This window comes from Ahaetulla prasina, chromosome 2, assembly GCF_028640845.1.
Source record: "Ahaetulla prasina isolate Xishuangbanna chromosome 2, ASM2864084v1, whole genome shotgun sequence".
NCBI lineage: Eukaryota > Metazoa > Chordata > Lepidosauria > Squamata > Colubridae > Ahaetulla > Ahaetulla prasina.
The window spans coordinates 273192738-273207077 of record NC_080540.1 but is presented as its reverse complement, the minus strand read 5'-3'; the positions used below and the strand labels follow the sequence as shown (position 1 = coordinate 273207077).

Here is a 14340-nt window from a genome sequence, read left to right as displayed (position 1 = left end):
AAGCATGCCTCATTACCATTTACCCACAATCTGTTCATTCTTAAGACTTACTTAAGGTAAAACTGCTCAAGTTTTCAATTTAAAATAAGAATAATCCAAACATAATCTATATAAATATATGTATAATATATTTTTATTTCAAGTTAGCAGATAGTATCTGTGAAATATTCTTTTACTCACAAGTTAAGTTGGAAACTTTTATTAGAAAAATATGAAATCTTAACATGTTTTCTTAAAATTAAAAAAGGAAAAGAAAATTTGAAATTATTTAATACGATAGACATTAAAGTTTACAGTTTTCTTTTTTACTGTTTCCTTATTTAGGTTTGTGGTACACCAGAATATATCGCTCCAGAAGTGATTCTGAGGCAAGGTTATGGCAAGCCAGTGGACTGGTGGTCCATGGGAATTATCCTTTATGAGTTTCTTGTTGGGTGTGTGCCATTCTTTGGAGATACACCAGAGGAGCTATTTGGACAAGTTATCAGTGGTAATTATCACAAGATAGAAGTGATTTTCCTTATATCATTACACACTTTTCCTTAGGGATGGCTACCTGTGATGGGAAGTGCTGCTGGAGCAAGGGGTAAGGGAATTGTGGCACTTTGGTTTCAGGGAGGACGCAGCACATTCCAGTTAGGGGCCCAAAACAGAAGGCCTGCAGGCCTGCACAACCTTGAACTGGATGGAGAAGTAGGAAAAAGTTCAGGGTAGCCACACTTTAAAATCTCCCAGACTGTCTCTATTAAGTTAGAAGGTTATGCCTTTAGTCTGGCAAGATTCTACTAGGCACAGGCAAATAAAAAACTGAAATTGATTAGATTTCAACATGGAATGTTTTGGGCTTGACTGTGACTGTGACACTCCCTGACCAGTTTTAATTCCTCAATCAGGGTTTTATTATTTATGAAAGCCTATAATACTATATTAGTTATCTATAACTAATCTCCATCTCGTCCATCAGGCAAGAATGATAAGTCTGCAAATTTAAACTTCAGAAAAAATAGAATAAATTTGCTAAGAAATATTATATATTATTTTCAGCGTGCTTATTTTTTTTAGAATAGAATAGAATAGAATAGAATAGAATAGAATAGAATAGAATAGAATAGAATAGAATAGAATAGAGCCAAGTGTGATTTTCCTGGCCAAGTGTGATTTGACAGAATTTGTCTTGGTGCATATGCTCTCAATGTACATAAAAGAAAAGATACATTCATCAAGAATTCTAAGGTACAACATTTAATGATAGTCATAGGGTAAAAATAAGCAATCAGGAAACAATATCAATATAAATCGTAAGAATACAAGCAACAAAGTTACAGTCATACAGTCATAAGTGGAAGGAGATGGGTGATGGGAACGATGAGAAGATTAATAATAGTGCAGATATAGTAAATAGTTTGACAGTGTAGAGGGAATTATTTGTTTAGCAGAGTGAAGGTGTTCGGGGAAAAACTGTTCTTGTGTCTAGTTGTTCTGGTGTGCAGTGCTCTATAGCATCGTTTTGAGGGTAGGAGTTGAAACAGTTTATGTCCAGAATGTGAATATTATAAATAAATGTAATTTTATATAATATAACTGTAAATATAGTTTGAATCATTTCCATGCTTTCCCATTCTGTAAAGTGCTAAAGTTTTCACTGTTGGAAGAACCTTTTCTCTTGACACACATTCCAGCTTTAAAGTCATTTGAGTAAATGTGCTTGCTTTTCAGTAATTACAATAACAGCAATCACAATTACATTAACTAATACTAGTAAAGTTGTGACTTTGCATTAAATACACATTTAGAACAATTTCTGTCTCCATGTTCCCAGTATAGAGCAATTGTGATTAAAGAACCAGGGAAAGGAATGGAAAAGGAAGAATAATTTGTTACAGAGCTGCCAGAGAAGAATAAGATCATAAAGAAATTAAAAGTTAAGATATCATTAGTCATATACAGAGCAATTACATTATAGAAATGAGTGACTATATATATTTTAAAAGGAGAGGGAAAAGCAATAAAATCAACGACAGTCGGTTTAAGCAGGAAGAAACTATTTAGATTAATGATTCAAAGTACCATAGTTTAGTCAAACCTTAAATATTAGCCATACTTTAAAAAGTTCACAATGACTTAATTTGCATAAAATGGAAAATGCCTAATAGCATAATGCAATAAATTAGAAGAGGTGTAATAAAAAGCTAAAACAATTGTTTCCCAAATAATAAATAATGAGGAAATGAAGAATTCAAATGCAGTTCACAGATTGTTAATGATTTCACTGGTGGCTGTTACAGTATAATGTTATTTCTGTAGCAGCTGTTCTTCTTTCATTTAAAATTCTATAACCTTTTAGATTGTAACCTGCAGGCTGAACCAAAGTATTGTTTTGCAGCTTGTGGCAAAACTAAATGCTAATTGAACCACATCTATCACAATTCTAGTTGGTGTTCTTTCATGTTTTCCAGATGCATAGAAATAGATACTTGTTGTTTATGTCAAACAATCTATGTTTACTCATTTCCCAATATATTTTACAAAATATGCTGTTAAGGTCTATTAATAAAAGGAGGTAGTAATGGTAAAGAAAAAAATTGCAATTGTGTTTTTAAAAAGGCTTTTAAAAAAAATAATCTGGCATATTTTTAATAAAAGTGAAGAAAATATATGGTGTGCCTACTGTTAATGAGCTTTTTATACAATATACTAGCTGTTCATAATACAAGTAATAAATACTGTTTCTGGTATGGTGCAAAGCTATATGAAATGTTTAATTAGTACATGTAACAAATGTTTTAGCTTGATCCCTTAGGGTATCAACACATATTCATATTTTTCAAATCAAATTTAAATGGCATTTTAAAAACTGAAAACCAGCAAACTTCAAAATAAGCTTTTTATTTATTTATGTGCTCGAATTCTTGGGTGTATGCATAGTATATTATATACTACAATAGTAGTACAATTAACTAGTAACATTAGACAATACAAAAATGTTTCGAACATTTTGGGGGCTTAAAATCTATAAAGAAATAACAACCATGAACTGAAAATTAAACTGCCTTGATTTGTCCATATAGCATGCCTACAACATTAAAAAAAACAAATGGTATTTTTTTTTCTCCTAGATGAGATCAACTGGCCTGAAAAGGATGAAGCACCCCCTCCAGATGCCCAAGATCTGATTGCTTTGCTTCTGAGACAAAACCCCTTGGAGAGATTAGGAACAGGTTAGAAAACTTTGCTTTTGTTTTACTGCATGCTGGAAGTGTTATCTCTTCCTCTGCTGTGTGGTTGGTCTTTTTGTTTCTACTTGATAAATACCTGTCTCTGACTGTAGTTTAAAAACATATTTCCTGGTTCTCTTTGTTTTGCTAATTTAAACAATAACTAAGCTGGCATTCAATCAAACCACACCTTCTAAATTCTTATCATTTTCTAATCTATTCTTACTATTTATGTATTTGTTTGTTTATTTATTTATTTGTATCTTGGCTTTATTATTTTTACAGACAGCTGAAGGCCACAAACTTATCTAAGACCCCTTCTTCCTCCTATTTTCCCCCACAATAGTTCAATAAATGCTGGTCCTCGCTAGCTAAACAATTTGCCATCATGGTAAAGACTGCAGAGCAGGGGTGTCAAACTTGCGTTGTCACGGCGTCCTCACATGACGTATCGTGACTTTTTCACATTCGCTAAACCGGGCGTGGCCAGCGTATGATGCATCTGGCCCATGGGCTGCAAGTTTGACAGCCTTGTTGTAGAGGATTGAGAATTTATTAATGCCTGAGACACTTGCAGAGAACCTGGAATGGTTTATCTAGATAATAGTACTTCACAACTACACTTTTAAAAAACTATCATGTTTGCCATGATGATTAGAACCCCAAAATTTTGATGGGATCTCTTCAATCATAAAATCGGTCACACATGTTTTGAAGCAGTACACCAATTATTTTTCCCTCCCCCTCCTAATACTTAAAATTTTCACTACAGTTGGGGACTCAGGTTGTAGACTATTAAAAGTCTCATTATGTTTGTCTGTGTGTCTATTTGTCCTTTCAAATTAGCCCAAACAGTGCATTATATTGCAGCAATTTTGAATCAAAGTACCTACAATCCACTAACTTTAAATATATGTAAAAAAAAATCCAGAACCCATTATACCTGTGGAATTGAAATTCCCACTATGTTTAGACCAGCTTTATTTGCAAAAGGTTGTGGCTGTTGCACCATCTCCATGATCATATGATTTCCCAATGCTCCCTGCCATTTCCCACAAGCAAAATCAATGACAGAAATCAGAAGTCACTTCAGCTCTCACTGCTTTTTTCCTCACTTGTGGTAATTCTATTTATTTGTTTAGGTAAGTACATATTGAGTTATTTTTGAAGTTCTTTTTTCACTACAATTATGTTTTATTTATGATATATGTACTCAGATGATTTTTAACCATCCAACTGGGTTAAAAATAGAAATATATTTATCCTATAATTAAATGTTTATTTTGCTCATCTCAGACCATGCTAGCTTTTGTCAAAGTATGACCCACAGGGAATTCTGCTAAAGATATAAAGTTGTCCTTAAAACCTAGCCTATATTTACTAAGCATCTTTCTTTGCCTATACTGTGTTCCTTTTTGTTGCCTTGTTATAAAATTAATAAAATACAATGCAACACAGACTATGTTAAAGAAGTATAAAAGAAAGATTTGCTTCTTTGTCTTCTTTTTATTGGAGGGGAGAGAGAAATTGTAGAAATTCTTTAAATTTAAATTAAATTAATGTAAATTAATAGGTCTTAATTTTAAAAAGTTACTGTATCACAAATTAACTTGTTCTTATAGTAAAAGTTGGATAATTTTGAGTAAAAGAGCCTAAAATCAGAGTTGGAATTTTTACGCAAATATGATTCCTACTGGGAAAAAAGTGTAACTTGGTTTGATTGGAATGAACTCAGAAACTTAAAGGACTTTCTCATAGGTAATCAGTGTAAAGCATGACACTAAAATTGTAGTTTGTTGAAGCTGGAAGTAATGGAAGAGGAAGGAGGTGTCATTTGTTTTCAGTAGAAGGTGGAATTTCTTATGCTTCAAACTCTGTTTCATTAACCATGATTGTAGAATTGTTTGCAAATGATCATATATCAATGAAAAAATATTTATTTTCTATAAATATTTAGTCTACTCTGAGAAATTACTGTATACCTGAACATCACAAATAAATAAAATGAATGTTATATACAATCCAATAGTACACTGCCAAATGTTTTACATGCCGACAAGAATTGTTTACCTATCAAATTTGAGTATTATGGGAAAACAAAATTTACGCAAAAAATGCAAGTAGACCCTTGAAAAATAGTTTTAAAAAATCTACAAGGAGTCCAGTGTTTTAATAAGTAATTGCTTCCAGCTGATTTATAAATAAGCTTTCTTCCTTTAATATTATGTCTTGAGTTTTGGATCTAATATAAAATTATTGAATACTGCTTAATAACTTAAAAATGCACTGATAGTTAATGGGCATATTGTACTTTCTTTAGTGTCCTTTTTCCAAATGTAAATATTTCTTATTAATTATGAAAATTAGTGGCATGATAAACCTCCAGCCCTTCTAATCATTATGTGTACATTTGGAAGGTAATTCACTTTTCAAACATATAAACAATTTATTTGTATATATAATCTGCAACAGTTTTCTCTTGCTCCCCCAGGTGGTACTTATGAAGTGAAACAGCACCAGTTCTTTCAAAACTTAGATTGGAATAGTTTGCTGAGACAGAAAGCAGAATTCATTCCTCAGCTGGAATCTGAAGATGACACAAGCTACTTTGACAGTATGTCTACTTCGATAGAGATATACCAAATATCCATATATTAAGTTTTATGGCTAAAGTAGTTGATTTTGAAATGCATTTTTGTTGACATCTAAAGATTTTTGAGTAAAACTCATTTAATTAATTTCTGAGTCATGGTAATTTTTATTATTTTGTGTGTGTGTGTGTGTGTGTGTGTGTGTGTGTGTATTTCGAAAATAAGCCCTAGGATGATTTTATGTGTGCGCCTAATGTAAGCCCTACACCCAAAATAAGCCCTACTTAAGAGCCTGCACAGTTGGCCAGCCATTCCATGTAGTTGCTTGTGCAGTGGCGAGGCAAGGTGGTGGTGGAGCTGCCCCATGCATCCCGCACTGGCTTACCTGAGGGCCTCCGCAGCCAAGCCATCCACCCCCCAACACCTACCTCACAGAGGCAGCACCAGTAGCCATGTGCAACAGCAACCCATGTGGATCCCGGCTCACTTATTCTGCTTGTGGCCGCAACGGAGCAGGAGGTCAAGCAGTGTGTGGGTACCGCAGCTGCAAGGCGAAGCAGGTATTGGGGCGTGGGTAGACTGGCTGCGGGGGGCCCTTAGGTAAGCCAGTGCAGGGCACATGGGGCAGCTCCACCGCCTTCCACTGCCTTGTGGCGGCAGCAGTGGTATGCCATGGAGCCTCCTGCCTTGCCATGAACAAGCAGAAGTGGTAGACCTCCTGTACAAAAAATAAGATACCCTGTAAAAATAAGCCCTGGTCTTTTCCCGTGTAAGGTTGAGAGTATCTGGGCAACGTTTCGATGAGGTCTCACTCATCATCTTCAGGCTGGTGCTTTTGGCTTCGAGCTTCTGTGGGCAAAGCATGGTCGGAGCTGCCGTCTCTCTATAAATACTGGTGGGGAGGTGGGGAGTGTTGCTGTGAGCGGGTTGGTTGGCTGTGTGGTGGCATCTTGATTGGTAGATGGAGTGGGTGTTTGCAGATTGGTCGGCTGCCTCACAGCATCCTGTGTGGGTTTGGTCTTTTGTTCCTGAGCTTTGGTGGTGTGGCCTCTGGAGTTCTGTAATGTGATGTCTTGAGCAGATGGCTGTGATGCAGCATCCTGGGCCCTGGCCTGGCTCCAAGGTCCTGTCATGTGTTCCTGACATGTGTTAGCTTGCTTTGCGTGGGGATCGGAGGGGGGCGCAGCAACCAATGGTGCCAGCATGGTCTGGCTTCTGGATGGTGGTTGTGTTTCGTCTGTGGGATGGGTTTGGGTTTGAATCTGGTGAGGATGATCGGTGGTGGTGTTGTGTGTTATCCTGGGTCTGGTGTCAATTTTTGTGGCTGGGACTCATTTGTTGACTAAGGACCTCGGACTCAGAGATAGACAGCCTTCTGCACAGACCAAAAAAATAGCCAACATCTTAAGAAACCCCAAAGACAAGATCCATCTAGAAAACCAAGGAGTCTATGAAATACCATGCAAAGTCTGCCCAGCCACATACATTGGACAAACTAATAGGAGAATAAATGCATGCATCGCAGAACACAAGAACGCAGTCAGAAAAGAAGAAAAAACCTCCTCCATTTTCCAGCATCTTAAAACCACAGGACATGAAATTGATTTTGAAGGAACCGAATTAATCTCCAAAACTGAACACTATAACAAGAGAATAATTATGGAAGTCATCGAAATAGAGAAACACCCCCACAACATGAACAAACAGGATGACACCTCCCACCTACCAGACATCTGGAAACTGGCCTTAGTCAGCAAATGAGTCCCAACGAAAATTGACACCAGACCCAGGATAACACACAACGCCACCACCGATCATTCTCACCAGATTCAAACCCAAACCCATCCCACAGACGAAACACAATCACCATCCAGAAGCCAGACCATGCTGGCACCACTGGCTGCTGCGCCCCCCTTCGATCCCCACGCAAAGCAAGCTGACACATGCCAGGAACACATGACAGGACCTCAGACTCGGAGCCAGGCCAGGGCCCGGGATGCTGCATCATAGCCATCTGCTCAAGACATCACATCACAGAACTCCAGAGGCCACAACACAAAGCTCAGGAACAAAAGACTAGGACCACACCCACACAGGATGCTGCGAGGCAGCCGACCAATCTGCAAATACCCACTCCATCTACTAATCAAGATGCAACCACATAGCCAACCAACCCTCTCACAGCAGCATTCCCCACCTTCCCACCAGTATTTATAGAGAGACGGCAGCTCTGACCACGCTTTGCTCACAGAAGCATGAAGCCAAAAGTACCAGCCTGAAGATGATGAGACCTCGTTGAACATCGCCAAGATACTCTCAACCTTACACGGGAAAACACCCGAATATGCCAAGACCTACATATATCTATAGCTATCCATCCATCCATCTATCTATCTATCTATCTATCTATCTATCTATCTATCTATCTATATTAATATATGTCTCTGTCTGTCCGTCTCTCATCTCTCTCTCTCTCTCATCCATCCATCCATGTTGTTTTATAGCTCGTTCTGAGAAGTACCATCATATGGAGACAGAAGAAGAAGAAGAAGATACAAACGATGAAGACTTTAATTTGGAGATAAGGCAGTTTTCTTCATGTTCACATCGATTTTCAAAAGTTAGTATTTAAATGTTGTGCATAATACAAAAATGTAATTATAAATGATTACAAAATAATGTTGCATATAAATTTAAGGGTTCAGTATGTTAATATGGGTGAGCAACTCATGGCACACATACCATTTGTCATCCTTAATAGCTACCTGTGCATATCCTCACAGGACAATAAAATTCTGTTTCCAGCAGCTCAAGGAATCAGTAGGATGCCAATATGATTACTATGAAGTGCATTTTTCTTATACTGAATGAACCTGTTGAGGAGGAACAGTAAAAGTAAAGTAAAGTAAAGTTTACAGTAAGTTTGCAATTGATATGGAATTGCAATAAACTTGATATCCTACTATAGTACTCTCTTGGATTATTGTGAGTAAATTCATTCAGAGGGACTGCCCTGTTTCCAAATTCTTTTTGCCAACAACATTCGATTATTCTATTTAAAAAATATAAATGTGTGTTTCTTTAATCCAAACATTATTGTATGTTTTTTACTTTTCCTCCAAAAGATTTCCATTTGTTTTTCAATTGAATTGTTAGCTTATATGTTAAAGGTGCAAAAATTCTAAAGTGATTTATCTTGATCTGATTTTTTAATACCTCAAAAACCTGGCATTTTAATAGGGGTATGTAGACTTTTTATATATATTGTATGCGCTGCTTGTATTCAAGGTGGTTGCAATTGGGGGAGGAAAGGGAAAGGGAAAGTCATGAGAAAATCAGCAGGCAAGTTGGTACACAGGCATGCAAAAAGGAGAGGAAGGATGAAGGAGCAGGAGCTTTGCACTACTCACCTATTTTGGGTTTTTTCTTTGCCAAAACCAGAAACAACTAAAATAATCTGGATTTCACTTTGATTGTACTGTGAGCTACTTAGAATGACCCAGACAAACCCCATGATATATTTCTTCCTTGTATGAAAGTAAAAATAGATTGTACACACTTTCATTTGAAGCATATTGCATACTTTTCTGAAGTTCTGTTTGATACAAGTAATCGTTAACTTTTCATTATTTTGTCCGTATTCCCAATCCCTGCACACAGGTTTTTACTAGTATAGATCGAGTGACTATTCAAACTGAAGAAAAGGAGAACACAATAGAAGGAACAGCAAATGTGACACTAACATCTTCAGAATCTTCATGCTGGAGCTCAGAATATTCTGATATGTAAGTAATATTAATAACATTTAATTATTGAGCAACATTTGTGAACTTATGTATATTTAGTGTGTGTTGACATTATGTGATATCATTTTAAATATAGGCAACAGATATCTACATCAGTTTCTTCAGATACTGAAAGTGTTAAGCAACGCCACAGTTCAGGGTTACTTCCAAAATTAGCTATATCAGCTGAAGGAGATTCAGAGGAATTACTGTGTTCTGTTGGATCTCATAAACTTCAAGAAAAGACTGTGTTTGTAAACGAAGAAACTGTTCAAGATGAAGTAGAGGTAACAACTCCAGCAAGCACAATTAGTAATTCCACGCTCTCAGGTATGATGCATAATATATAGAAATGGCTTTTCTTAGGTCTACCTTTTGAGCAGGCTATAATAACAAGTTACCTTGAATTTTTGAACTCCTCAGTGGAGTGAAATGGGTCACTCCGATGAGAACATTAGATCATTTTCTTTATATCACAACATATGGGGAATGAACACAAATTTATTTTATTTCTTGCCCCTTTTGTTGCAAAAAAAATAGCCCTTGGTTTAGATATAAGAAGATAGTTCTGTCAGTGCTTATATCAACTTTTTAAAAGCATATTTGTAACAGTAGGAAAATCTATGAGCTGAGGTGGCACAGTGGTTAGATTGCAGCACTGCAGGCTACTTCAGCTGACTGCTAGATGTAGTTCAGCAGTTCAAATATCACCAGCTCAAAGTTGATTCAGCCTTCCATCCTTTCAAGGTGGGTAAAATGAGGACCCAGACAATATGCTGACTCTGTAAACCGCTTAGTTGTTGTTGTTGTTAGTTGCGAAGTCGTGTCCGACCCATCGCGACCCCATGGACAACATTCCTCCAGGGCTTCCTGTCCTCTACCATCCTCTGGAGTCCATTTAAACTCATGCCTACTGCTTCAGTGACTCCATTGAGCCACCTCATTCTCTGTCGTCCCCTTCTTCTTTTGCCCTCAATCTTTCCCAGCATTAGGCTCTTCTCCAATGAGTCCTTCTTTCTCATTAGGTGGCCAAAGTATTTCAGTTTCATCTTCAGGATCTGGCCTTCTAAAGAGCAGTCAGGGTTGATCTTCTCTAGAACTGACTTGTTTGTTCTCCTTGCAGGAGTCTTCTCCAGCCCCAGGTTCAAAGGCCTCAATTCTTTGGCGCTCAGCCTTTCTTATGGTCCAACCTTCACAGCCATACATTGCAACTGGGAAAACCATAGCTTTAACTATACGCACTTTTGTTGGCAGGGTGATGTCTCTGCTTTTTAGTACACTGTCTAGATTTGCCATAGCTTTCCTCCCCAGGAGCAAGCGTCTTTTAATTTCTTGGCTGCAGTCCCCATCTGCGGTGATCTTGGAGCTCAGGAAAATAAAATCTGTCACTACCTCCATTTCTTCACCATCTATCTGCCAGGAATTGAAAGGGACGGATGCCATGATTTTAGTTTTCTTAATGTTGAGTTTCAAGCCAACTTTTGCACTCTCCTCCTTCACCCGCATCAAGAGACTCTTTAGTTCCTCTTCGCTTTCTGCCATTAGAGTGGTATCATCTGCATATCTGAGGTTGTTGATATTTCTTCCGGCAATCTTAATTCCAATTTTTGATTCATCTAGCCCTGCCTTTCTCATGATGTGTTCTGCATATAAGTTAAATAGGCAGGGTGATAGTATACAGCCTTGCCGGACTCCTTTCCCAATTTTGAACCAATCAGTGGTTCCGTGTTCAGTTCTCACTGGCTTCTTGACCCGCATACAGGTTTCTCAAGAGACAAATAATATGGTCTGGTACTCCCATCTCTTTAAGAACTTGCCACAATTTGATCCATACAATCAAAGGCTTTAGCATAGTCAATGAAGCAGAAGTAGATGTTTTTCTGGAACTCCCTAGCTTTCTCCATGATCCAGCGTATGTTGGCAATTTGATCTCTAGTTCCTCTGCCTCTACGAAATCCTGCTTGTACTTCTGGTAGTTCTTGATCCACATACTGCTGGAGCCTAGCTTGTAGGATTTTAAGCATAACCTTACTAGCATGTGAAATGAGTGCAATGGTGCGATAGTTTGAACATTCTTCGGCATTGCCTTTCTTTGGAATTGGAATGTAAACTGACCTTTTCCAATCCCCTGTGGCCATTGTTGAGTTTTCCAAATTTGCTGGCAAATTGAGTGTAGCACTTTTACTGTGTCGTCTTTTAAGATTTTGAATAGCTCAGCTGGAATACTGTCTCCTCCACTAGCTTTGTTGTTGCTCAGATTTCCTAAGGTCCATTTGACTTCACATTCTAGGATGTCTGGCTCAAGGTTAGTGACCACCCCATCGTGGTTATCAGGGATGTTAAGCTCATTCTTGTATAGTTCTTCTGTGTAATTTTGCCACCTCTTCTTAATCTCTTCTGCCTCTGTTAGGTCCCTGCCATTTTGGTCCTTTATCATGCCCATCTTTGCATGAAATGTTCCCTTCATATCTCCAATTTTTTTGAATAGATCTCTGGTCCTCCCTATTCTATTGTTTTCTTCTATTTCTTTGCACTGTTCATTTAAGAATGCATTCTTATCTCTTCTAGCTATTCTCTGGAATTCTGCATTCAACTGGGTGTATCTTTCTCTTTCTCCCTTGCTTTTTGCTTCCATTCTTTCCTCAGCTATTTGCAGAGCTTCCTCAGACAGCCATTTTGCTTTCTTGCATTTCTTTTTCTTTGGAATGGTTTTAGTTGCTACCTCTTGTACAATGTTGCGAACCTCCGTCCATAGTTCTTCAGGCACTCTGTCTATCAGATCTAATGCTTTAAATCTATTTGTCACCTCTACTGTATATTCATCAGGGATATGATTTAGTTCATACCTGAGTGGCCTGGTGCTTTTCCCTACTTTCTTTAGTTTAAGCCTAAATTTTGCAAGAAGAAGCTCATGATCTGAGCCACAGTCAGCTCCTGGTCTTGTTTTTACTGACTGTCTAGATTTGCCATAGCTTTCCTCCCCAGGAGCAAGCGTCTTTTAATTTCTTGGCTGCAGTCCCCATCTGCGATGATCTTGGAGCTCAAGAAAATAAAATATGTCACTACCTCCATTCTTCAATTCTGCCAGGAATTGAAAGGGACGGATGCCATGATTTTAGTTTTCTTAATGTTGAGTTTCAAGCCAACTTTTGCACTCTCCTCCTTCACCCGCATCAAGAGACTCTTTAGTTCCTCTTCACTTTCTGCCATTAGAGTGGTATCATCTGCATATCTGAGGTTGTTGATATTTCTCCCGGCAATCTTAATTCCAATTTTTGATTCATCTAGCCCTGCCTTTCTCATGATGTGTTCTGCATATAAGTTAGATAGTATACAGCCTTGCCGGACTCCTTTCCCAATTTTGAACCAATCAGTGGTTCCGTGTTCAGTTCTCACTGGCTTCTTGACCCGCATACAGGTTTCTCAAGAGACAAATAATATGGTCTGGTACTCCCATCTCTTTAAGAACTTGCCACAATTTGTTGTGATCCACACAATCAAAGGCTTTAGCATAGTCAATGAAGCAGAAGTAGATGTTTTTCTGGAACTCCCTAGCTTTCTCCATGATCCAGCGTATGTTGGCAATTTGATCTCTAATTCCTCTGCCTCTACGAAATCCTGCCTGTACTTCTGGTAGTTCTCGATCCACATACTGCTGGAGCCTAGCTTGTAGGATTTTAAGCATAACCTTACTAGCATGTGAAATGAGTGCAATGGTGCGATAGTTTGAACATTCTTTGGCATTGCCTTTCTTTGGAATTGGAATGTAAACTGACCTTTTCCAATCCTGTGGCCATTGTTGAGTTTTCCAAATTTGCTGGCAAATTGAGTGTAGCACTTTATTGCGTCGTCTTTTAAGATTTTGAATAGCTCAGCTGGAATACTGTCTCCTCCACTGGCTTTGTTGTTGCTCAGATTTCCTAAGGCCCATTTGACTTCACATTCTAGGATGTCTGGCTCAAGGTTAGTGACCACCCCATCGTGGTTATCAGGGATGTTAAGCTCATTCTTGTATAGTACTTCTGTGTAATTTTGCCACCTCTTCTTAATCTCTTCTGCCTCTGTTAGGTCCCTGCCATTTTGGTCCTTTATCATGCCCATCTTTGCATGAAACGTTCCCTTCATATCTCCAATTTTCTTGAATAGATCTCTGGTCCTCCCTATTCTATTGTTTTCTTCTATTTCTTTGCACTGTTCATTTAAGAATGCATTCTTATCTCTTCTAGCTGTTCTCTGGAATTCTGCATTCAACTGGGTGTATCTTTCTTTCTCCCTTGCTTTTTGCTTCCATTCTTTCCTCAGCTATTTGCAGAGCTTCCTCAGACAGCCATTTTGCTTTCTTGCATTTCTTTTTCTTTGGAATGGTTTTAGTTGCTACCTCTTGTACAATGTTGCGAACCTCCGTCCATAGTTCATCAGGCACTCTGTCTATCAGATCTAATTCTTTAAATCTATTTGTCACCTCTACTGTATATTCACCAGGGATATGATTTAGTTCATACCTGAGTGGCCTGGTGCTTTTCCCTACTTTCTTTAGTTTAAGCCTAAATTTTGCAAGAAGAAGCTCATGATCTGAGCCACAGTCAGCTCCTGGTCTTGTTTTTACTGACTGTATAGAGCTTCTCCATCTTTGGCTGCAGAGCACATAGTCAATCTGATTTCTGTGTTGACCATCTGGTGATGTCCATGTGTAGAGTCGTCTCTTAGGTTGTTGGAAAAGAGTGTTTGCTATGACCATCGTGTTGTCTT

General features: G+C 38.1%; 1 protein-coding gene across 5 annotated transcripts in view; it reads left to right on the top strand.

Annotated features, from left to right (window-relative positions):
- The window catches only part of MAST4 (microtubule associated serine/threonine kinase family member 4), a 231976-nt gene that overhangs the window by 200716 nt on the left and 16920 nt on the right, over nt 1-14340 (top strand). For all 5 annotated transcript variants that reach the window (XM_058169501.1, XM_058169502.1, XM_058169506.1 and 2 more), the window contains 6 exons: nt 325-490; nt 3117-3218; nt 5707-5829; nt 8311-8426; nt 9467-9591; nt 9689-9921. In XM_058169501.1, coding sequence (XP_058025484.1) covers nt 325-490; nt 3117-3218; nt 5707-5829; nt 8311-8426; nt 9467-9591; nt 9689-9921 — 865 coding nt within the window. The remainder of the gene's footprint in view (nt 1-324; nt 491-3116; nt 3219-5706; nt 5830-8310; nt 8427-9466; nt 9592-9688; nt 9922-14340) is intronic.